This window comes from Eretmochelys imbricata, chromosome 23, assembly GCF_965152235.1.
Source record: "Eretmochelys imbricata isolate rEreImb1 chromosome 23, rEreImb1.hap1, whole genome shotgun sequence".
In the NCBI taxonomy this organism is placed as follows: domain Eukaryota; kingdom Metazoa; phylum Chordata; order Testudines; family Cheloniidae; genus Eretmochelys; species Eretmochelys imbricata.
Window position 1 is genome coordinate 14,056,357 of NC_135594.1, and position 23,717 is coordinate 14,080,073.

The following is a 23,717-nucleotide window of genomic DNA, read 5'->3' on the forward strand; positions in this document are numbered from 1 at the left end:
GCTCTGCCACAACTCGCTTGGCCCGGCTGTACCCACAATCCCTTGCTCCAGGCAAAAGTGCCGTCAAAGCCACCAGGCGGGTAGATAAGGTCACTTTTTTATTGTCCAAATGTATAAATGATGGAGCCCAGGCACGGGGCTGGACAGAAGCCGTGCACTGAGATGCTGCCGAAGGAAGGCTCCCCATAGCCCCCTGGGAGCCCAGAAATCCCCGCCTCGGGGAAGAAGGGGTATCCCTTCCCTGGGACCACCCCTCTGGTGCCTGCCTCCTTCCTGAGGAGCGAAGGGTGCAGCACTGCGGAACTGCCACCTGTCAAGGAGGGGTGGACCCCAGATTTATAAGCCATGTTCTGGACCAGGGGCTGCGGCTTGGCTAAGCCCTGCCCCCCATCTCTGCCAGCCATGGGCAAGGGGTGTGACCCCCCCCCCCCAGATTTCTATGTGATGTTCAGGGGCGTGGCACCCAGATTTGTAAGGCATGGCCAGGGGCCCCATCCCCAGTGTGTTCAGCAAGATGATTGGACAGTGTCACCCCAGCCGGGGGGATCCTCTCCATGACCAGGGGAATGGCTTGGGTTGTCCCACCCATAACAGGCTGGGGAACAGGGGATGGCCAGGGGGCCTTGTCATGGGGGCAGGAGGGAGCCCTGGCCATGGGTGGGAGGAGAGCAGGTGCCCATGCAGAGGGGGACCCGACCCTGGGTGCCCCGGCACAGGCAAGGCGAAGGGAGCTGGGTGTGGCCAGGACAGGCTTCAGGGCCCCAGTGGTGTGTGACAGCCAGGCTGCTCTGGGGCAGGGGGAAGGGATCAGGCCATGAGGATGACTCCCCCACCCCAGCATGGGCCATGGTCAGGAGCAGCCCCCCCACGATGGGGGCAGGGGTCACTCCCTCTTGCGGAGGTGGATGTACATAATGCCACTGAGCAGCGCCAGGGGGAAGGCCAGCCAGGCCAGCACGAAGCAGTAGCCGAAGGAGCCGCCCGGCTGCCGGTGGTGGTGGAATTTGCTCACGTGGATGGCGTAGATCAAGGCGGCCGTGAACACCGAGAGACCTGCACCGGGGGTGAGGGGGGGACAACAGAGAGAGGAGGGGTGAGGGGCAGGTTCAGGCCAGAGCAGCCAGGTGTCCTGACTCGCAGCCAGGCGTCCTGACTCCCAGCCCACCCCCACTAACCACTAGCCCCCACTTCCCTCCCAGAGCTGGGAATAGAACCCAGGAGTTCTAGTTCCCAGCCCCCACCTTCTAACCACTAGCCCCCACTCTCCTCCCAGAGCCAGGGATAGAACCCAGGAGTCCTGGCTCCCAGCCCCCACCACCACCACCACATTGACACCACTAGACCCAACTCCCCTCCCAGAGCCAGGGATAGAACCCAGGAGTCCTGGCTCCCAGCCCCCCCCCGCACCACATTGGCACCACTAGACCCAACTCCCCTCCCAGAGCCAGGGATAGAACCCAGGAGTCCCGGCTCCCAGCCCCCCCGCACCACATTGACACCACTAGACCCAACTCCCCTCCCAGAGCCAGGGATAGAACCCAGGAGTCCCGGCTCCCAGCCCCCCCACCACCATATTGACACCACTAGACCCAACTCCCCTCCCAGAGCTGGGGAGAAAAGTGGTGCTGTGACACGGCCCCCCTGGGGCAGGGTGCGGGGGCTGGTTACACAGGGCCCCCTTGCATGGGGCGGGGCTGGGCACTCACAGGCCAAGAGCTGGCAGACGCCGGTGGCGTAGAAGAGCCCCCCGCGCTCCATGGTGTAGAGCTGGTACATGAAGAGGATGAAGGCGAAGCTGGAGAAGAGCAGAGCCAGGACCATGAGGGCTTGGACGGCATGGAGCCACTCTGGGGACCGAGGAACAGCCGCTGGTGAGACCACAGACCCCTCGCCCGGACGTGGCCCCTCTGGGGTAAGGTGCGGGGGCTGGGTATACAGGGACCCCTTGCCCGGTGCCAGGATGTGGCCCCTCTGGGGTGGGGCACGTGGGCTGGGTATACAGGACCCTCCCCCGGTGCTGGGACGCAGCCCCTCTGGGGTGGGACACGGGGGCTGTGTTGTTTAGGGACCCCCCCCCCGGCGCTGGGACGTGGCCCCTCTGGGGTGGGGTGTGAGGGCTGGGTATATGGGGACCCCTCACCCAGTGCTGGGACGCAGCCCCTCTGGGGTGGGACACGGGGGCTGTGTGTTTAGGGACTCCCCCCCACCCCCGGGCGCTGGGATGTGGCCCCTCTGGGCTGGGGCACGAGGGCTGGAAATACGGGGACCCCTCGCCCGGCACAGAGATGCAGCCCCTCTGGAGTGTGGTGCGGCTGGCCCAGAGTATCTGGGACCACCCCATCCTGTCATTGCCCCCTGGCACTCCCCTACCATCCCCCTCATGCTTACCACCCCCTTCCCCCCATCCCAGAACAACCCCAGCCATTCCCTGCCCCGCTCCGGGACCCCCACTCACGGCTGTCGGCAACAGAGGCGCACACCCAGCTCTGGGTGCTGTTGTCGTACAGACAGTCGTACCACAGATTGACGGTCTCATCATCCGGCAGCACCCACCACGACTGGGGGGACAAGGGGGTTAGCACAGGGCCCTGAGATGGCCTCCCCTCCCCCTGCCTGGGGACTTGGGCCAGGGCACCTGGGTTCTCTCCCTGGCTCTGGGAGGGGAGTGGGGGCTGGTGGTTAGAGCAGGGAAGCTGGGAGCCAGGACTCCTGGGTTCTCTCCCTGGCTCTGGGAGGGGAGTGGGGGCTGATGGTTAGAGCAAGGAAGCTGGGAGCCAGGACACCTGGGTTCTCTGCCTGGCGTGGGGGGGGGGCGGTGGGGCGTCTCACCTTGTCCAGAGTGGCAACGAAGAGCAGGACGAGGATGAGGACGTGCAGGCCCGTGATGGCAAAGAGGAGGAAGCTCATGGCGAGTGCTGGCGGGGGGGTCAGAGATAGCGGGTGTCAATGGGGAACGTGCCCATGCCCAAACACCTCCTGAGGCCTGGGCCAGATCCTCACACCCCCCCTCGTCAGGACACCCCCCAGGCCTTTCCCCACAAACCAGCCAGGAGCCAGCCCACACCCCTGTCCCCCCGGATTCCTGGCTACCCCCCAGTCCTTCCGCGCCCCCCTCCCCGGTCTCCTGCTCGTCCCCACGCACTTCCCGGTTCCAATCCAAAGGGGAAGACTAACTCTGAGGCGGGAAGTTCCCAGCACCCCCCCAGGCACCGTCCCGCCCCGAATCTCTGACTCCACTCCCCACCCCCCATGCACACACACAAACATCCCTCTGTCCCAGCCTCCCCTAATGGGTTCCAGATGCTTCAGGATCATGTGAGTGCTGGGTGTGGGGCTGGATTGACCCCCACTCCCTTCCCAGAGCCAGGCAGAGAACCCAGGAGTCCTGGCTCCCAGCCTCCCCATTTATAAGATGGCAGGGCGGGATCCCGGGGTAGATGGGCCCGGAGGTCTGATCCGGGGGGCAGGGAGGGGGCGGGATACTGGGGTAGATGGGCCTGGGGGTCTGATCTGGTGGGCAGGGAGGGGACGGGATCCCGGGGTAGATGGGCCCGGAGGTCTGATCCGGGGGGCAGGGAGGGGGCGGGATACTGGGGTAGATGGGACCGGGGATCTGATCTGGTGGGCAGGGAGGGGGTGGGATACTGGGGTAGATGGGACCGGGGATCTGATCTGGTGGGCAGGGCAGGGGTAGGATACTGGGGTAGATGGGACCGGGGATCTGATCTGGTGGGCAGGGAGGGGACGGGATACTGGGGTAGATGGGCCCGGAGGTCTGATCCAGGGGGCAGGGAGGGGACGGGATACTGGGGTAGATGGGCCTGGGGGTCTGATCTGGTGGGCAGGGAGGAGGTGGGATACTGGGGTAGATGGGACCAGGGATCTGATCTGGTGGGCAGGGCGGGGGTAGGATACTGGGGTAGATGGGACCGGGGATCTGATCTGGTGGGCAGGGAGGGGACGGGATACTGGGGTAGATGGGCCCGGAGGTCTGATCCGGGGGGCAGGGAGGGGACGGGATACTGGGGTAGATGGGCCTGGGGGTCTGATCTGGTGGGCAGGGAGTGGACGGGATCCCAGAGTAGATGGGCCCGGAGGTCTGATCCGGGGGGCAGGGAGGGGACGGGATACTGGGGTAGATGGGCCTATCAATTTAGCACTGAATATTTCGTCCTACTCAGGAATTCCCAATTTGTTCCTGGCCTCTCAGCTGGGGCATGTGTGAATCCCACCCTCCCCCCCGGCTCCATCGGCCTCTGGGGTTGGGTTCAGGCCAGCTCCCCCACCCCATGTTTCCATGTAGGATGGCACTTTATACAGGGACCCCCCGTCGGTGAATTGAGGCAGGCCAAAATGAATCAGTTGGGACTGTGGCAGGGTTCACCCCCCCAGTTTGTGGGGGAAATAGGAAATATTTACAGAGCACAGCCTCAGTATTACAGCTCGTTTCAAACATGCTGCATCCGTGAGCACAGCACCCCCTGGAGTCTGTGCTGACTGGGGAGAGCACCCCCTGCTGAGCCCCCCGCCCTGCTCCCCACAGCCCAACGCCCCCTGCTGAGCCCCCTGCCCCACTCCCTGCAGCCCAGCGCCCTCTGCTGAGCCCCCTGCCCCTCTCCCCGCAGCCTAGCGCCCCCTCCTGAGCCCCCCGCCCCACTCCCCGCAGCCCAGCGCCCCCTGCTGAGGCCCCCGCCCTGCTTCCTGCACCACAGCGCCCCCTGCTGAGCCCCCCGCCCCCTGCAGCCCAGCACCTTCTGCTGAGCCCCCCGCCCCGCTCCCCACAGCCCAGTGCCCCCTCCTGAGCCCCCTGCCCTGCTCCCCGCAGCCCAACGCCCTCTGCTGAGCCCCCTGCCCCAGCACCCTGAAGCCCAGTGCCCCCTGCTGAGCCCCCCGCCCCACTCCCCGCAGCCCAGCGCCCCCTCCTGAGCCCCCTGCCCTGCTCCCCGCAGCCCAGCGCCCTCTGCTGAGCCCCCTGCCCCAGCACCCCCTGCTGAGCCCCCTGCCCCGCTCCCCGCAGCCCAGCGCCCCCTGCTGAGCCCCCTGCCCCGCTCCCCGCAGCCCAGCGCCCCCTGCTGAGCCCCCTGCCCTGCTCCCCACAGCCTAGCGCCCCCTCCTGAGCCCCCTGCCCTGCTCCCCACAGCCCAACGCCCTCTGCTGAGCCCCCTGCCCCAGCACCCTGAAGCCCAGCACCCCCTGCTGAGCCTCCTGCCCCACTCCCCGCAGCCCAATGCCCTCTGCTGAGCCCCCTGCCCTGCTTCCCGCAGCCCAATGCCCTCTGCTGAGCCCCCCGCCCCAGCACCCCCTGCTGAGTCCCTGCCCACTCCTTGCAGCCCAGTGCCCCCTGCTGACTCCCTGCAGCCCAGCATCCCCTGCTGAGCCCCCCGCCCTGCTCCCTGCAGCATGGCACCCCCCATAGGGGCACTGGGGGCCACTCTGAGTCACAGTAACCCCCTCAAAGGCAGCCCCAGCCCTGCCCGGCAGTGCTGGTGACCCGCCTGGCTCCCAGCCCGGGGCCGTTCAGCCACAAGTTAGTATTTTCTGTTCTAAATCAAGACACCATTGAAGAGACACAAACAACTGACCATTGATTGCAGTGGTGATGGCCTGGCTGGGACTGGCTGCCTCACTGAACGGGCCCAGGGCCTCTCCCCTCTGGGCGCCGGCTCCCATCCGGTCCCAGGGCAGGGAACAGTCTGGCTCAGGGGGGCAGGGAATGGGGCTCGGGGCCTTTCTCCTCTAGGGGGCGCTGGCTCCCATCCAGCCCCCGGGGCAGGGACTGGCTGGCTCAGGGGGGCAGCGAATGGGGCACGGGGCCTTTCCCCTCCAGGGGGCGCCAACTTCTATCCCACTGTGGGAGTCCGTTGGTCTCAGCCCAGCTCCTAGTGGGATGGGGGTCCACAGACACCAAGCAGAGCAGAGTCCAAGGGCTGGATGGATCCAGAAACAGGGCCCTCCTCTAGGGCTGTATGCACTTTGGGGGCACGGGTTGGGCGGACTGGGGGGGGTTGGTGTTCGTGGGGGAGGGGCGCTGCGTGTGCTGGGAGGGATTGGGTGGGCTGGAGTGGCACTGTGTGCTGGGGGGGGGGAGTTGGGCGTACCTGGGGGCGCTGCGTGTGCTGGGGGGGGATTGGGTGGGCTGGAGAGGCACTGTGTGTGCTGGGGGGGGAGCTGGGTGTACCTGGGGGGTGCTCCGTGTGCTGGGGTGGTTGGGTGGGGTAGGAAGGCACTGTGTGGTGGAGGGGGTGTTGGGTGTTAAGGGGGGGCGCTGCATGTGCTGGGGTGGTTGGGTGGGGTAGGAAGGCACTGTGTGTGCTGGGGGGGGTGTTGGGTGGGGCGCTGCGTGTGCTGGGGGAGGGGATGCTGTGGGCGGGAGGGGCTACCAGAGGCCGCATAGCGCCCGGGGCAGGGGTTCAGGGGTTGTTTCTTCCCCTCTAAACCAAGAGCATGGAAGTTGGGGGGAGCAGCCAGAGTCCTGGGACCGCCCCCCCGCACAGCAGCTAGTGCAGAACTTTTACACTCCGCAAAGAAAACGTCCAGACAGAGACCGACCGACCGACCCACAGACAGACAGAGGCATCTCCCCTCCTGCAGGGTGGTAAAGGGGCAGGACCCCAGCAGGGCAGGGAGTTAAGGGGGGCAGGTCCCCCAGCGGGGAGTTAAGGGGGAGAAGGTCCCGCAGCAGGGAGTCAAGGGGGGCAGGGGGCAGGTCCCCCAGCAGGGAGTCAAAGGGGGCAGGTCCCCCAGCGGGGAGTTGGAGGGGGGCAGGGAGCAGGTCCCCCCCAGGACAGAGTGAAAGGGGGCAGGTCCCCCCCGCTGGAGGGGGTGGGGGATACCTGGCGCTGCAGACGGGTTGGGGGGGTCTCTCCTCTTTCGCGCCGGCTGCCTCTAGCCCTCTCTCTCTGCCCGTCTGAATCCTCCTCCCGCTCCCCAGCCCTACCCCTGGCAGCCGCCCCAGCAGGGAGGGGCCGGACGGGGCTGGCGTGTGTCTGGCGAAGTACAACCCCCTGGATTTCCACTCCCCCGGGGGGGGGCATCCCCGAACGCAGGGGAACCCCCAGAGCGATCCACCCCCCTCAACGTGGTAACCCCCCAGAACAATGCCCAGCATCCTCCCCGAAGACTTTGCTGCCTGCCAAAATCATTCCCCCCAAGCCCCCCGCCCCAGGTAAAGTCGGGAAGCAAACTGCAGGAGTTTGTGCCCCGTCATAAAAGACCCCCCCAACATTTGAACAGAATCCGTAAATTTCACTCCACCACTGCTAACCCCCCCACAATGGATGGCAGATGGGAAGGGCTATGGGACACTAGCCCCTCGGGGCCAGCCAGGGACCCCAATCCTGGACAGCAAAGAGGGCAGGTTAATGGGGTCTGTGAACCCCACTTTTAAAGAGTTAATAAGATTCCCCCTCCCCTGGGCAACTGGGGCTTTCACTTCCCCATTGAGGTTTGCACAAAATAAGGAGCCCGTGCTGGGGAACCAGGAATAGAAATAAACAGCTCTTTATCTTGGGGAGTGGTTAAAACGCAGGGACAGGGGCTGGGAGCCAGGACTCCTGGGTTCTATCCCAGCACTGGGAGTGGAATGGGATCTAGAGCTCAGCAGTGAGCAGAAGGCAAATACCCATGGATGCAGCTGCCCCTCCCCACCCTGGCTTGGCTGTTGCGGGGGGCCCTGGTGGCGACCCCAGGTACCTCAGGCAGAGAGCTCAAGGGGGCGGAGATGGGGCAATAGGAAAGCAGACCCATGTATCATCATCTCCGCACTCAACATCCTGTCCCCTGAACCCGCAGCCCAATCAGGCACATGGTGCCCTGGCAACAGTCATTGCAAGCAGCATGGCAACCGCTGTGATGGGACAAACACAGATGGGCGGGTGGGGTGTTCGGGTTTGGTGGTTTCCTGTGCTGGGGTGTTGCGTGGTGTGTGTGTGGGGGTGTGTGTGTGTGTGACCAGAGGCCCATGAGTCACACAGCCTCCAGCAGCCCAACCCACTCCTGGGTGTATTCACACAGCTGTACCAGCACCCCGCTCATACACCTGCCTCCCCATCTGTTGCACCCTGCTTCCCGGTGCACCCCACCTGCCCAATGCACCTGGCTCCCCCAGCTATGCACCCCACCCGCTCAATACACCTGCCCCCAGCTACGTACGCGCCTCAGTGCACACTGCCCCAATGCACCCAGCACCCCAGCTGTGCACCCCGCTCCCCAAAAATAACAAGGAGTCCGGTGCCACCTTAAAGCCCAAACAAATCTGTTAGTCCTTAAGATGCCACTGGGCTCCTCGTTTTTGTGGATACAGACTAACACCCTACCCCTTGATACCCACTCCCCAATGCACTCAGCCCCCCAGCTGTGCACTTGCTTCCCTATGCCCCTGGCCTCCTACCCGTGCACCTGCCCCCCCCCCCATCCGTGCACCCTGCTTCCCAGGGCATCCAGCACTCCAGCTGTGCACCCCACTCCTCTATGCACTCGCCCCCCTCAGCTATGCACGTGCCCCATGCATCCACGGCCCCCCAGCTGTGCACCCCACTCCTCTATGCACCCCACCCCCAATACACCATCCCCCCAGCTGTGTACGTGCCCCAGTGCTCCCAATCGCAGCGCTCCATCCACTTCCCAGGCCCAGCACACCGCTCCCGTCCCGACTCCCGCCACAGACCAGGGAGGGAGGAACAGCGCATGCGCGGGGCGCCCGCTGGAGGACGGGGGCAGCCGAGAGGGGCGGGGTTTGTGCACTGGGCGAGGCCTCGGTGGAGGGTGGGGGGAGGAGGGAGGGAAGCTGTTGGGACAGCGCATGCGCAATATCGGCCCATCTTGCTCAGGGTGGTGATTTAGGAGTCTGGGGGTGGGAGTGACGCCAGGCTCCGCCCCCTGAACTAGCCACGCCCCCTTGCCTCTCCTGGCCTCCTGGTGAGACACCCCATCGCCCCCAGGGCAGGGTTTGGGGCCTTGGCGTGACTTGGCGGGGCCTTGGTGTGAGCTGCCAGGGCCTTGGCGTGACGAGGCTTTCGTGTGAGCTGCCGGGGTCTTGGCATGACGGGGCCTTGGTGTGAGCTGCCGGGGCCTTGGCATGATGGGGCTTTCGTGTGAGCTGCCGGGGCCTTGGCATGAGGGGGCTTTCGTGTGAGCTGCCGGGGCCTTGGCATGACGGGGCCTTGGTGTGACCTGACAGGGCCTTGGTGTGGCCTGACAGGGCCTTGGTGTGACGGGGCTTTCGTGTGAGCTGCCGGGGCCTTGGCATGACGGGGCCTTGGTGTGACCTGACGGGGCCTTGGTGTGAGCTGCCGGGGCCTTGGCATGACGGAGCTTTCATGTGAGCTGCCGGGGCCTTGGCGTGATGGGGCCTTGGTCTGAGCTGCCGGGGCCTTGGCATGATGGGGCCCTGGTGTGAGCTGCTGGGGCCTTGGCATGACGGGACCCTGGTGTGAGCTGCCGGGGCCTTGGCGTGCCGGGGCCTTGGCATGACCTGAAGGGGCCTTGGCATGACGGGGCCTTGGCGTGACCTGATGGGGCCACTGGGGCCTTGGCATGACCTGCTGGGGTCTTGGTGTGATTGGACGGGACTTTGGTGTGACCAGCTGGAACCTTGGTGTGACCAGCTGGGGACTTGGATGGGGCCTTGGCATGATGGCATGACCTCCCATGTGCTTGGTGTGGCAGGACTGTGGAGTGATGTGGCCTTGGTGTGACCTGTCAGGACCGTGGTGTAGTGGGGCCATGGCGTGACATGATGGGGCCTTGGCTTGCCATGGCCTGCTGTAGCTGGGGTGTAGCGGGAGCTTCTGGGGCCATGGTCAGATGGGATGGTGTCTTGCTGTAACCTGATGTGCTTTGGGGTAATTGGGCCTTGGCGTGACCTGATGGTGTGTTGGCATGACAGGAGGGGGCAAACATGGGACAGAGTCTTAGCGTGGCCTGAGGGCGCCGAGGTGAAATGAAACAACCCTGAGCAGTAATGGCGCCCCCTGTGGTCGTGACAGAGCAGCCATCCCATCGGGACACAGAACCGCTGGGGAAGGGGGCAGTGTCAAGTGTCCTCCCTCACCCTGTGGCCCCAGCTCTGCTGTCCCTTGGCTCCTCCCCCACATCCTGGCATCCCCCACCCCAGCAGGACCCCACCCCAACCTGCCATCCCTGGTACAGGCACCTGGGGGCCTGGCTTGGAAATAAATACCTCCTGAGTCCCTGTTCATCCATCCATCGCATCCCTCTAACCACTAGGTCCCACTTCCCTCCCAGAGCGGGGATAGAACCCAGGAGTCCTGGCTCCCAGCCCTCTGTCCCCCCCTGCAGTGTAGACATTCTGCATGGCTGGGGGCGGGAGGGATGGGGGTGTGTTTGTGGTTGGAGTGGGGTGGGGAGGTGGGAGAGGGGTTGGGTGTGGGGTGGAGTGGAGTGGGGGAAAGGGAGGTGGGAGGTTGGTGGGGGGAATAAAGAGGATTTTCCAGCATGGCTCTCCTGTTCCCCCTAATCTGACACGCCCTCCTTTTCTCCCCACAGGGCTCTGTCCTCTCCCCTCATTGGCTGAGGTATTTCTGCTTCCTGGAGACGGTTGCTAACAACTTGGGCAGTGCAGGGTAGTGGGGACCGGGATGCTGGCAGGCGAGGAGAGGCCAGGCGTGATCCCCGCACCTCCCTGTGCCTGGCACGGGCTGTCCCGAGCCCACTGACCATCCCCCCCCGGACTGGCTGCTGGAGAGTGAGGTAAATCCCTGCACCCAAGGGTGGGGAGTACTGGGGCTAGGAAGGAAATTGGATCCCAGATCTCCCCCCACCCTGAACCTTCCCCCCAAACTCTCCCCTGAGCCTCCAAACCTTCTCCCCAACTCACCACCGACCCCCGAACCTTCTCCCCAACTCACCACTGACCCCTGAACTTTCCCCCAAACTCTCCCCTGAGCCCCCCGAACCTTCCCCCAAAACTCGCCCTGACCACCTGAATCTGCCCCCAGCCACCTGATCCTTTGCTCCCAAATGACCGCCTCCCAAACTCCACAGCTCCCTGAACCTTCCCCCCCAATCCCACCCCACCAACTCCTTAAACCCTCCTAGCCCCTATGCACCAACCCCATGCCTTCTCCAGCCCCTCCAAAGCACGAGGTGGGGGATGGGGGCAGCGTTAGCCTCGGCTCGCGACGCCCCACCCCAGAATCAGCCACATGCCTGACAGCGCGAGGGCTGCCCCAGAGCCTCAGGAGGTTACCCCCTCTCCTGATGCCCCAGTGCTGGGCTGGGCACCCCCGGCGTGCCCCCAATGTCCAGCCACACCCCCTGCACCCCCGTCTCTCTTTGGGCCGTGGCAGCCGGGATCCAGTTAAAAGCCCTCTCTCTCTCTCCTCACTGTTCTTTCTTGGCCACCTGTCAGCGAGGAGGAGGAGGAAAAGATGCCACTGCACCGATCCGCCTCAAGTACCCGCTCGGAGGGCAGCGACCTGGACCTGGAGGGCATCGGTAATGGCTCTGCCCCAGGGCTTTGTGGGAAGTCTACGGGTTGGCATCTCCTGGTTGCCAGCAGACAGAATGGGAGCTACCCCACTGCCTCCGGCTTGGACTCGCTGCCGCTGCCCTCAGCGTGGCCCCGCCCCCTGTACTCTGCCGCCCAGTGCCCATGTGTGGCCCCCGCCCCCTGTACTCTGCCCCCACAGTGATTCCTGTGCGGCCCCTTCTCCGTGCTCTGCCCCCTGGTACCCACCCCATGGCCTTCCCGCCCCATGCACTCTGCATGGCCCTACCCCCAGCATGGCCCCATGCCCAGTACTGCTGTGTGGCCCTACCCCCTGTTCTCTGGGTCCAGTGCCCCACAGCATGTTGTTCCAGTGCCATATGGGGCTCCCTACTCATGACCCTGCCACTTTGGTGCCCGCCCTGTTTTCTCTCCCTGCCCCACGTCTCTGTCTGACCCCTGCCCCGTGCCCTCGGTCCCAGGAGCTGGTGGTAACAATACCCTGGCCCTCCCAGCACTACCCCATCAGCCCAGCCAGGGCAAGGGGTTCCCCCCCACGCTGAGGGACGTGTCCTTCCCTGCCAGGATGCCAGAGGCTGTGGGGAAGGCATCTGGGAGGGGGGCAGCAGGGCTGGTGGCCAGAGGACCAATCCTGCCCCTGGGGATGGGGGCAGCACCTCACTTAGCCAGATCACTGCACTTAACGGACTTTGGATTGACCCCAGGGGGCTGAGATCAGAACCTGGTCCTGCCCCCATTGCAAACAGGAGTGACTCCAGATTGACCCCAGAGGGCTGAGATCAGAACCTGGCTCTGTCCCCATTGCAGTCGGGAGTGACTCTGCATTGGCCCCGAGGGGGGTTGGGGCTGAGATCAGAACCCGGCCCTGCCCTCTGCCTTTAGCCCCTCCGATCCCCAGATATCCCACCCCCAACTCTGTCCTGGCGTGGGGCATTGTCCCATGGCTGGGATGACGCCAACGCTTCACTCCAAGATGTCGAACCTTGGAAGTGGGACCTTGGTATGATAAGGGGTCTTGGCGTGATGGGATGGGGTGAGGCCATGGCAGACCTTGGCATGACATGATGAGGCCTTGGCGTGACGGGGCATGGCCTTGGCGTGATGTCACGGGGCCTTGGCGTGACAAGACAAAGAATCTTGGCCTCAGATGACAAAGGCCTCAGACTCGTCTGCTGCCTTCTCTAACTATTTCCTTCCTCCCTTTTCTGACCCCCCCATCTCACGCCCCCAGCCGAGAGTGAGCTGGCCAAGCTGCAGCGCCAGTTCCGGCTGCTAGCGGGCGACCGCCATGCCTACACCCTGCAGTCCCAGGAGACCATCCGCAAGCAGCTGTAGGTACCCCCCTGCGGTCCCTGGGGCCAGGGTCCCCGGGCTAGGGCAGGAGACCCAAGAATGATCCCTGGGGCCCAGGTCACCGAGCTGGGGCAGGAAACCTGGGAATTATCCCTGACAGCAGGGTCACCGGGCTGTGGGGAGGGGCCTGGGAATGATCCCTGGGGGTGAGATCACTAGGTTAGGGGGAGGGACCCAGGAAAGATCCCAGGGGTTGGGGTCACTAGGCTGGGGGGCAGGTTCAACACACAAACCTATACAACGCAACGAACACTCCCCTCACGCTGTAACACAGACTGACGCACTCCCCTCTGCACACTGATGCGTTATTGATGTAACACTCAGCCCCCTAACAACCCACGTGGACCTAGCAACACTCCCCACCACTACACACACACACTAGGCTGAGTCACTGCCCTCTGCCCTCCCCCTTCCCCCATGCTCACACTTGCTCAGACGAGATCACACACACGAGTCCCACACTGGATCACACACAGTGGATCACACAGATGCATACAGTCAGACAAGCTCACACTAGATCACACTCGCACATTTGAACACCCACACTCTCGAACACCCACACTCTCACATTAGATCAAACCGTAGCTTACACACAAACCAGGTGACCCAGACTCACCTGCCCACAAGATCCCACGTTAGATCTCACTTGCACACAACACTGTGCAGACACCAGATCACACAAGATCCCACCAACACATGACGGAGCACCATAGATCACACACGAGATCTCTCTGACACCCACCAGATCACACACACACCATCTCCCACCTGATCACACACACAATCACACACACTAGCTCCACACCCTCCAGTAGCTCCAGCCCCTGCCGCCTCCGCTTACCCTCCACCCTCCGCCATGGGGCCCCACCACTGCCACCATCCGGCGCTGCCCACCACCCGGCGCCTCTCCCTGCCCCCCATCTCTGCTGGACACCCTGGTGTCTCCGGCAGGGCCGACCTGCAACGGCTAGAGAAGGAGCGGGAGGGGCTGCTGCGGGAGCTGCAGGTGGCGGAGGGCCGTGCCAACAGGCAGCGGGAGCAGGAGAAGGCTGGCAGCTTGCGTGCCCTGCTGCGACACCAGGACCAGGTGGAGGAGCAGGCGGCCACGGAGAGGAGGACAGTGGCGCAGCTAGACCATGAGGTACCATTGGCCTGGGAGGGTGGTGTAGTGGTTAGAGCAGAGGGGCTGAGAGCCAGGACTCCAGGGTTCTCTCCCTGGCTCTGGAAGGGGAGTGGGATCTAATGGTTAGAGCAGGGGGGCTGGGAATCAGGACACCTGGGTTCTCTCCTGGCTCAGGGACAGGAGTGGGGCTGCGGCAATCAGACTGTGTCCCTGGCAGGGCTCCCCCTTCTCCTGTTCCGTGGTGAGTGGACAGGGTGGGGTGGGGTTGGAGGGGAGGCTTGGTGTGGCTCTTCCTCTATCCCACAATGCTATGTGGGGAATTACCCACAAGGCCTTGAACGATTTCAGAAAGGGGAACTAAACATAAATGAGGAGGTTAGTGAAACAGAAATTAAAAGATACAGTGCCAAAAATAAAATCCCTGCAAGCTGCATGGAAACTTTTTAAAGACACCATAATAGAGGCTCAACTTAAATGTATACCCCAATTTAAAAAGCATAGTAAGAGATCCAAAAAAGAGCCACCGTGGTTAGACAACAGAGTAAAAGAAGCAGTGAGAGGCAAAAAGGCATCCGTTAAAAAGTGGAAGATAAATCCTAATGAGTAACATAGAAAAGAGCATAAACTCTGGCAAATGAAGTGTAAAAATATAATTAGAAAAACCAAAAAAGAATTTGAAGAACAGCTAGTCAAAGACTCCAAAAGTAATAGCAAATTTTTTTTAAAATACATCAGACGCAGAAAGCCTGCTAAACAACCAGTGGGGCCACTGGACGATCGAGATGCTAAAGAAGCACTCAAAGACGATAAGGCCGTTTCAGAGAAACTAACTGAATTCTTTGCATTGGTCTTCACTCTTGAGGATATGAGGGAGATTCCCAAACCCGAGCCATTTTTTTGGGTGACAGATCTGAGTAACTGTCCCAAATTGAGGTGTCATTAGAGGAGGTTTTGGAACAAATTGATAAACTAAACAGTAATGAGTCACCAGGACCAGATGGTATTCACCCAAGAGTTCTGAAGGAACTCAAATATGAAATTGCAGGACTACTAACTGTCATCTGTTACCTATCATTTAAATCAGCTTCTGTACCAAATGACTGGAGGATAGCTAATGTGACACCAATTTTTAAAAAGGGCTCCGGAGGTGACCCTGGCAATTACAGGCCAGTAAGCCTGACTTCAATACCGGGCAAACTGGTTGAAACTATCATAAAGAACAAAATTGTCAGACACATAGATGAACATAATTTGTTGGGAAATAGTCAACATGGCTTTTGTAAAGGGAAATCATGCCTCACCAATCTACTAGAATTCTTTGAGGGGGTCAACAAGCATGTGGACAAGGGGGGTCCGGTGGCGATAGTGTACTTAGATTTTCAGAAAGCCTTCGACAAGTTCCCTCACCAAAGGCTCTTAAGCAAAATAAGCAGTCATGGGATAAGAGGGAAGTTCTGTCATGGATCAGTAACTGGTTAAAAGATAGGAAACAAAGGGTAGGAATAAATGGTCAGTTTTCAGAATGGAGAGAGGTAAATAGTGTTGTCCCCCAGGGGTCTGTACTGGGCCCAGTCCTATTTAACATATTCATAAACGATCTGGAAAAAGGGGTAAACAGGGAGGTGGCAAAATTTGCAGATGTTACAAAACTACTCAAGATAGTTAAGTCCCAGGCAGACTGCGAAGAGCTACAAAAGGATCTCACAAAACTGGGTGACTGGGCAACAAAATGGCAGATGAAATTTAATGTTGATAAATGCAAAGTAATGCACATTGGAAAACATAATCCTAACTATACATATACAATGATGGGGTCTAAATTAGCTGTTACCGCTCAAGAAAGAGATCTTGGAGTCATTGTGGATAGTTCTCTGAGATCATCCACTCAATGCGCAGCGGCAGTCAAAGAAGTGAACAGAATGTTGGGAATCATCGAGAAAGGGATAGATGATAAGACAGAAAATCTCATATCGCCTCTATATAAAATCCATGGTATGCCCACACCTTGAATACTGCGTGCAGATGTGGTTGCCCCATCTCAAAAAAGATAGATTGGAATTGGAAAATGTTCAGAAAAGGGCAATAAAAATAATGAGGGGTATAGAACGGCTTCCATATGAGGAGAGTTTAATAAAACGGGGACTTTTCAGCTTGGAAAAGAGGCGACTAAGGGGGGATATGATAGAGGTCTATAAATCATGAGTCGTATAAAGTAAAGAAGGAAGTGTTATTTACTGCTTCTCATAATATAAAAACAAGGGGGCACCAAATGAAATTAATAGGTAGCAGGTTTAAAACAAACACAAGAAAGTATTTTTTCACGCAACACACGTCAACCTCTGGAACTCCTTGCCAGAGGGTGTTGTGAAGGCCAATACTATAACGGGGTTCAAAAGGGAGCTAGATAGATTCATGGAGGATAGGTGCATCAATGGCTATTAGCCAGGATGGACAGGAATGGTGTCCCTAGCCTCTGTTTGCTAGAAGCTGGGATTGGGTGACAGGGCATAGATCACTTGATGATAACCTGTCTCTTCATTCTTTGGGGCACCTGGCACTGGCCACTGTCAGAGAACAGGATACTGGGCTTGATGGACCTTTGATCTGACCCAGTATGGCCGTTCTTATGATGCTACAGTGCATCCCAGCATGCTCTGGGACAGAGCCTGGGGGATCAGGCTAAGAGGCCCCCCCCCTTCCTCTCTCCATCCCAAAGGGCACTGCTGGGCATCACGCAGAAACTCTCGGGGGTGCTATGGGGCACCCCAGGCGGTGAGACTGTGGAACTTGGGCTGTGGTTCCTAATGATGTGTCCCCGCTGGCAGATCCGGAGCTGGGAGAAGCGGCTGGCGGGGCTGGCGAAGCAGGTGGGCAGCGCAGGAGTCAGCCAGCGGCACAAGGCCCAGGGCCAGAGGAGGGTGCGCACCCTGGAGAACCAGTTGGACAAGGTGAGGGGGGTAGGGCTGTCACTGCCAGAGGGGGGCCTAGTGGTTAGAGCGGGGGGGGCTGGGTTCTGTCCCAAGCTCTGGGAGGAGAGAGGGGTCTAGTGGTTAGAGCAGGGGGCTGGGAGCCAGGACGCTTGGGTTCTCTCTCGGGGAGGGGAGTGGGGGCTAGTGGTTAGAGTGGAGGGTAGGGGGGACGGGAACCACGACGCCTGGGTTCTCTCCTGGCTCGGGGAGGGGACTAGGTGTCGTTGCCGGCCCTAGGGAGCGAGGCTTTGTTCCATGTTGGGCGGCTCCTCCAGCTGTCTGGGCCCTTGGGGGGGGGGGCTAATGCCAGCATCCCCGCTTCTTGTCCCCCGCGTGTCAGGCATCAGCCCGGTTCAACTCCCAGCTGGCGCTGAACGCCGGCCTGCGCGAGGAGCTGGAGACCCTGCGTATTGAACGTGGGCGCTTCGAACACCTCTACCGCAGGCTGGAGAGGGTGAGAGCTCTGCCAGGGGAGCAGGGGTCTGGGAGCCAGGACGTCTGGGTTCTCTCCCCGGCTTAGGGGTGGGGAGTGGGGTCTAACGGTTAGAGCCGGTGGTGGTGGCTGTTAACCCCGTCTTTCCCTTCATGGTTCGAGCTGCACGGACCCCCTGCACCAGGCCTGTCACATGGTGACCAGGGATCCATCAGGCCCCACCAAGCCCAGCATGGGAAACTGAGGCACCAATGGGCACCACTGGGAGGAGCACACAGAGTTTGGCCCCACCCACCAGTAGGGCTGGTGATGCACATAAAATGAAGAATTGTGGTTGGCTGATGCTGGCCCCAGTGGGAAGTAGGCATGGAATGGAGGGATCTAACTGGCCAACAAAGGTCTTGTTAAGAAATTGGTGTGGGATGGAGAGGTCTGATTGGCCAGTGAAAGTCCTGCTGTGACACAGGGCCAGAACGGAGGGATTTGATTGGCTGACAGAGATCCTGCTGTGACACAGGGCCAGAACGGAGGGAACTGATTGGCTGCCAGAAGCCCATGACCTTCTCCCCTTGATTCCCAGGAGCTGCAGGAGACGCGGAAAGCCATTGGAGCAGTGATTGACTCCTCCTCCTCGGCCTTTGATGCTAGGTAGGGCCCCAGGGCGCCCCCTGCTGGCCCAGCGGTGCCCCCTGCTGGCCATGGCGCCTCCTGCTGGACACCTGGTGCCAAGGAGACCCACAGCAATCCCTCGTGTCCCCAGGGTGCCCCTCTGCTGGCCCCAGAACTTCCCCCCCCCCCACTGCCCTGTGCACTCAGGATTGGCCATCCCATCCGCGCACATGTCACTAGCCTGTCTGATCTTGCCCCAGGGTACTGTCCCCTCCAGCAGCAGCCAAGGGCTAGACGGGCTGCAGAGACTGAGCCCCCCTGCATCCTCCATGGGGCCCCGGAAAGGGCAGGGTTGGCCGGGGTCTTGGTATCTCCTACTGTATAGAGTGCGGGAGCCAGGACGCCTGGGTTCTCTCCCTGGCTCTGGGAGGGGAATGGGATCTAGTGGTTAGAGGGAGGGTGGGGTTTGGGAGCCAGGATGCCTGGGTTCTGTCAAGGGCTTTGCAGGCTGTCTGTGGGCAGGGTACCCACTTCTATTGCTCCCCTCCCCTCCTCTCCTGCAGGGACGAGGCCCAGACCAAGCTGGGGCAGCTGCGGGAGAAGGCGGAGAAGGACCTGGCCCAGTATGGGGCCGAGATGAAGGAGCTGCAGCGGGTTCTGGACCACGACCGGCGCTTACGTCACTTCCTGGACATCAAGGTGCAGGAGCGGACGTTCACCCAGGAGGCGCTGGAGTCCAAGCGCAAGAGAGGTACTAGCCAGGACGCCTGGGTTTTCTCCTGGCTCTGGGAGGGGAATGGGGTCTAGTGATTAGAACAGGGGGGCTGGGAGCCAGGACGCCTAGGTTTGGTGGCTGAGGGGCGCTGACCGTGTCCGGTTTACTCCCCGTTCAGAGCAAGAAGAGGCCGAGGGGAAGCACCGGGACCCCAGGGAGGAGCTGCTGGAATCCTATGAAACCGCCTTTAAGGAGATCCAACAGCTGACAGGGGAGGACGACCTGGATGTGCTGGTGGAGAAATTCATAGCAGGTGAGGGGCACCAGGGGATGCTCCGGGGACACAGGGCCTTTCCCCTGCAGGGGGCGCTGGCTCTGATCCAGCCCCAGGGCAGGGGGCTCTCTCTCCAGTCCGAGGGCTGGGGTCTGTTGGGCTGGCTCTGGTGGAAATGGAGGGGTGTGTCGGGGGAGATGCCTTTCTGGTCGGGAGGGAGGGTCTATGGAGTTTCTTCAGCCAGGGGCTCTGACACTCCTTCCCCCTCCCAGTTGAGGACCGGAATTTCGCCCAGTTCATCTACGTCAACGAGCAGAACAACGAGCTGGAGCGACTGGGAGAGCGAATCACCCAGGTGAGGGGGGCCTGCCCCCAACGATGGCTCTGCCCCCCGCAGACAGTCCTGCCCCCAACACCCTCCAGGGCTCTGCCCCCTATAGACAGCCCTGCCACCCACTCTCCCCCATCATAGGCACTATCCCCCATTACCCACAAGCATCCTGCTCCCCCAGAAAGCCCTGCATCCTCCCAACTCCTCCCCAGGTCCCTCTGCACCATGGACTGTCCTGCCCGCCACTCCCCCCCATAGTGACGCTGCCCCCCATAGACAGCCTTGCTCACTCTGTCCCCCATGGCTCTGCCCCCGGGGGCCCTGTCCCCCATAGACAGCCCTGCTGCCTTCCATGGCGGTGCCAAATTGCCCCCTCCCCTCGGAGGGCCATGCCTGGCACTGCATGCCCTCCCCGCTCCCGTGCCCTCCCTGTACCCTTCTGCTGCCTCCCAGGTGCGCCGGGAGATCCAGGAGGTGCAGGCCCAGAAGCAGCAGGAGCAGGAGGAGCAGTGGGCGCAGACCCGGGCACTGGAGATGCAGCAGGAGGCTGTCATGCAGGAGGCCCAGGAGTTGCTGAGCAAAGAGAAGGTGGTCAGGAAAACCCTGGAACAGCTCAAAGAGGGTATGGAGCCAGGGAGGGGGGTGGGGTTTGGGGTCCCGGGACCCCCATCGCCTCTGTAAGCCATGGGTAGAACCCACGAGTCCTGGATCCCAGCCCCCTGCTCTAACCACTGGACCCAAATCCCCTCCCAGGGCTGGGGAGAGAACCCAGGAGCCCTGACTCCCAGCCCCCCTGCTCCACTAACCACTAGACCCCACTCCCCTCCCAGAGCCAGGGGTAGAAGGAACCCAGGAGTCCTGGCTCCCATCCCCCGCTCTGACCCACCAGCTCCCCCTCCCTAAGCTATGGGTAGAACCCAGGCATCTCGGCTGTCTGTCTGTCCTGGCAGGGATCAGGTCGCTGTTCAGGAAGCTGGACTGTCAGTGCTCGGAGCTGGATTTGGCGCTGGGGGGCTCGGCTGTGGTGCAGGACAGGAACATCTCCGTGTTCCTGGGTCTCCTGGAGCAGCGGGCCCACGAGCTGTTGGCCATGCGCTCCTACCTGGCCTCCAAGGTATGGGCAGCTGGGATGGGGGGAGGCGGGGTTCTGCATAGGGGTGTGCTGGGGGATAGGACGTTGTGGATAGGGTGAAGCTGGGGTTGGATCTGTACTGGCAACAGTGGTGGGGGATGGGACGGTGGCATGGGGGGGCAGGGAGGGGGGAGTTGGGAGATGGGATGGGGAAACCAGGGGCAGGAGATTTGTGCTGGTGGAGGGATCGTGGGGGTGGGATGGGGCAGAGAGGGCAGGTCTGTGTCAGGTGGGAGGAAGTGTGGAGGTTGGTGCTGGGGAGATCCGTCCCAGGTGGGAGGGAGCAGGGAGTGGGATGGGGTGGGGGTATGTGTGTTGGAGCAGGGATCAGGGGGATGGGATGGTCCGAGGAGGTTGTGGGGGGGCAGGAAGTGAGCCCCCCCACCCCCAGACCATCTCCCAACCTTTTCCCCCTCCCCCCAGAATTATGATCTGCCCTACCACCCTGAAGAGACGGCTCGACTGCTCCTGGGGCAGATGGTGGGTTATGACCCCAAAGCGTACCCCCTACGGCCCCCCACTGCTGGGTAAGCACCGTGCCCCCAACCCCCTACAGCCATGGGATCGGGGGTGGGGGTTCCCACCCACAGCACATATGATCTAGAAAGACCTGACCCAGGAGAGGGATGGGGTAGAGCTGGGGGGCCAGGACTCCTGGGTTCTGTCTTCCGCAGGAGGCAGTGGGGTTCACACATACTTAGCCCCCTCATTCTCTTTCTCTCCCCCTGCAGGGAGGAATATGAAGCTGGGAGTGAGGAAGAGGAACGACCCCTCACCCACAGTGAACTGAGAGACCGCATCCTCCGGGAGGTGAGTGGGGCCTAGTGGTTAGAGCAGGGGGCTGGGCGCCATGACTCCTGGGTTCCCTCCCCCATTCTTCCTGAAACAAGCTATCTCGTTTGCCTCCCCACAGGTGCTGAGCAAGGAGGAGACACCGTCTCACAAGTAGACCCAGTACACCGAGCCGGGGGGGCTGCGGGCGGCTGGGGGGGCCCGGCACCCCGTGGAGGCCTGAGGCCGGGGCTGGAGTCGGAGCTGGGTCTCCTGTGACAAATAGCATCCCGGTCAGACTCCTGTAGTGTGTGCTGCTTCCCCACACCCCATGGTCCCCTCTTTCTCTGCCTTTCCCCCCATCCCTGTCCCCACTCGGTGCTGTCCTGGGGCTGAATTCCACCTCTGCCCTCTTCCAGTTGAATACACCCCACCACCATCATCCCCTCTGCCTTCCCAGGCTGCCTGTCCCCCTAGATCTGGGGGAGCCTTGGGGGGAACCCCCAATACTGATGCCCACAGCAGATCAAGCTGCCCCCCTTTCCATCTGCTGAAGTGGCCGGTTCCTTTGGCCCGACAGCGGGGAGTGGGTGTGTGTGTGGGGGGGAGGGGTTGCAAGGTGAGACACTCCCACTGTCCCCCCAAAACCACACCCCCACTCTGGGAATCTTGTCTAATCTTCAGGTCTCTCCTGCCAATCAATCATGGATGGAAGCTCGTTAATTTCACACTCTGAAATTGGTGTGCTCCAGATGCCCGATACCCCCCCCATGCACACCATGTCCCCCCACATACCACAGCCAGATGGTCCCCAAGGAGCATGCCCAGATGTGGAGCGAGGATGCCCCCTCCCGGTGAGATGAAAATTTCTCTCCCCCCCCTGCCCCGAACCAGGAGAGGGCAGACCCCCAACCCCAAAGTGGAGGGTGCTGCATGGGAATCAGTGGCGGGATTGTATCAGTGGAGGGATGGAATCAGCAATAAACCCCACAAGGTTGTATTGTGTGAAACAGTGCTGCCCCCTGCAGGGCGTTTGTGTGAGCTCCCCACGCCCTGGGATGCGGCCCCTCTGGGGTGGGGTGTGGGGGCTGGTTATCTGGGGACCCCTCGCCCGGCGCTGGGATGCGGCCCCTCTGGGGTGGGGTGCGGGGGTTGGGTATATGGGGACCCCTCGCCCGGCGCTGGGATGCGGCCCCTCTGGGGTGGGGTGCGGGGGCTGGTTATCTGGGGACCCCTCGCCCGGCGCTGGGATGCAGCCCCTCTGGGGTGGGGTGCGGGGGTTGGGTATATGGGGACCCCTGGCTTGATGTCCCCTAGCACTGCACTGGGGCCAGCGCTGATGGTCAAAGCAGAGCACCCCCTATTGAGCCCCTGCCCCGCTCCCTGCCGCCCAGAATCTCCCAGAGCCAGTTAATGAACCCAGGAGTCCTGGCTCGCCGTCCCTGCTGTAACCAAGGGGCTGAGGGGAGGGGGCCCCAGGAGAGCCGCTGAAAGGTGTTGGCTGCTTCTTGCAATGCCGGCTCTGGCCACAGGAGGCAGCTCTGCCCCAGTAATGGGGCAGGTCCTGCAAGAGGGGAAAGGCCCCATGTCTCGTTTTCTGCCAGCCCCCACGGGGGAGAGGCCCTCAGCCCCATTCCCTGCCCCGCCACTTCCAGGGAGCTTTGGGCCCGGGCTGGGGGGTGAATGAACCTTCTGTTCCTGCTGCCACCAAGGAAAGAGGAAGTGGAACCAGCGGCTGCCTTGTGGAGGGAGCATGGGGGGTGGGGGGATTGGCGAGTGGGGGGGCGGAGGGGCTGGGAATTTTCTTTTCAGGGGGGCTCCTCCTGGCTTGCAGCGCTAAAAGGCAGCTCAGAGTGCTCTGTTGGTTCCCAGGCTCTTCCTGCTCTAACCCACTCCCCTCCCAGAGCTGGGGAGAGAACCCAGGAGTCCCAGCTCCTAGCCCCCCCGCTCTAACCACTAGGCCCCACTCCCCTCCCAGAGCCAGGGAGGGAACCCAGGAGTCCTGGCTCCCAGCTCCCCCTGCTCTAACCACTAGAGCCCGCCCCCCTCCCGGGGCCAGAGAGAGAACCTAGGAGTCCTGGCTCCCAGCCCCCCTGCTCTAACCACTAGACCCCACTCCCCTCCCAGAGCCAGGGAGAGAACCCAGGAGTCCGGGCTCCCAGCCCCCCGCCCCCCGCTCTAACCACTAGACCCTGCCCCTCTCTGCCGCGCTGGCAGGGGGAGGGGCCCTCTAGGGGTCAGGACGGGTGTTATCAAACTGTGGGTCTCGACCCCGTTATCATGGGGTCGCCAGGGCTGGCGTTAGGTGCCCTAATTGTCGTTGTCAGAAGCGGGTCGGGGTGCGAGGACCTGTGAGACCCCCTGTGTCAGGTGATGGAAGTTGGGGGCGGCACTAGGGTTGTCCGGGCAACCAAATATTGACATCCGGGAGGGGCGGGGCCTCCTGTGGGACATCCCTGCATTGGGGGAGGGGCGCTGCTGTCCCCCCTGCCCCGCCCGCTGGTGGCAGAAGCTGAGCCAGATGTGGAGTGCAGCTG

General features: G+C 61.9%; 3 protein-coding genes across 4 annotated transcripts in view; 2 read left to right on the forward strand and 1 right to left on the reverse strand.

Moving 5' to 3' along the window:
* The window catches only part of LOC144279334 (alpha-1B-glycoprotein-like), a 937,253-nt gene that overhangs the window by 719,691 nt on the left and 193,845 nt on the right, over nucleotides 1-23,717 (forward strand). The window lies entirely within an intron of this gene.
* EMP3 (epithelial membrane protein 3 (MAM blood group)) lies at nucleotides 86-8,666 on the reverse strand. Of its 2 annotated transcripts, none has more exons than XM_077840499.1 (5): nucleotides 8,588-8,666; nucleotides 2,830-2,915; nucleotides 2,456-2,558; nucleotides 1,707-1,847; nucleotides 86-1,053 (listed from the first exon to the last, which is right to left on the reverse strand). In XM_077840499.1, exons 1-5 carry the CDS (start codon nucleotides 8,613-8,615, stop codon nucleotides 884-886), a joined length of 528 nt encoding a protein of 175 aa, XP_077696625.1. In that variant the 5' UTR covers nucleotides 8,616-8,666; the 3' UTR covers nucleotides 86-883. The 2 variants fall into 2 exon arrangements, with proteins under 2 accessions (XP_077696625.1, XP_077696626.1); XM_077840500.1 differs by lacking the exon at nucleotides 8,588-8,666 and adding an exon at nucleotides 6,834-6,958.
* ODAD1 (outer dynein arm docking complex subunit 1) lies at nucleotides 11,391-21,373 on the forward strand. Its single transcript, XM_077840438.1, has 14 exons — nucleotides 11,391-11,457; nucleotides 12,702-12,801; nucleotides 13,775-13,964; nucleotides 16,772-16,894; nucleotides 17,256-17,369; nucleotides 17,929-17,996; nucleotides 18,521-18,708; nucleotides 18,851-18,985; nucleotides 19,219-19,301; nucleotides 19,731-19,899; nucleotides 20,228-20,391; nucleotides 20,833-20,936; nucleotides 21,141-21,219; nucleotides 21,323-21,373. Exons 1-14 carry the CDS (start codon nucleotides 11,391-11,393, stop codon nucleotides 21,356-21,358), a joined length of 1,620 nt encoding a protein of 539 aa, XP_077696564.1. The 3' UTR covers nucleotides 21,359-21,373.

Excerpts from the sequence above, each read along its gene's own strand:
- EMP3 (XM_077840499.1), bottom strand. The coding sequence starts at position 8,615 with ATGGAGCGCTGCGATTGGGAGCACTGGG. Across the intron at positions 2,916-8,587 it reads CTGCGATTGGGAGCACTGGG|CACTCGCCATGAGCTTCCTC; the intron begins GCACGTACACAG and ends CCCCCCCGCCAG. Across the intron at positions 2,559-2,829 it reads TCGTTGCCACTCTGGACAAG|TCGTGGTGGGTGCTGCCGGA; the intron begins GTGAGACGCCCC and ends TTGTCCCCCCAG.
- ODAD1 (XM_077840438.1), top strand. The coding sequence starts at position 11,391 with ATGCCACTGCACCGATCCGCCTCAAGTACCCGCTCGGAGGGCAGCGAC. Across the intron at positions 16,895-17,255 it reads TGGAGAACCAGTTGGACAAG|GCATCAGCCCGGTTCAACTC; the intron begins GTGAGGGGGGTA and ends CCCGCGTGTCAG. Across the intron at positions 20,937-21,140 it reads CTACGGCCCCCCACTGCTGG|GGAGGAATATGAAGCTGGGA; the intron begins GTAAGCACCGTG and ends CTCCCCCTGCAG.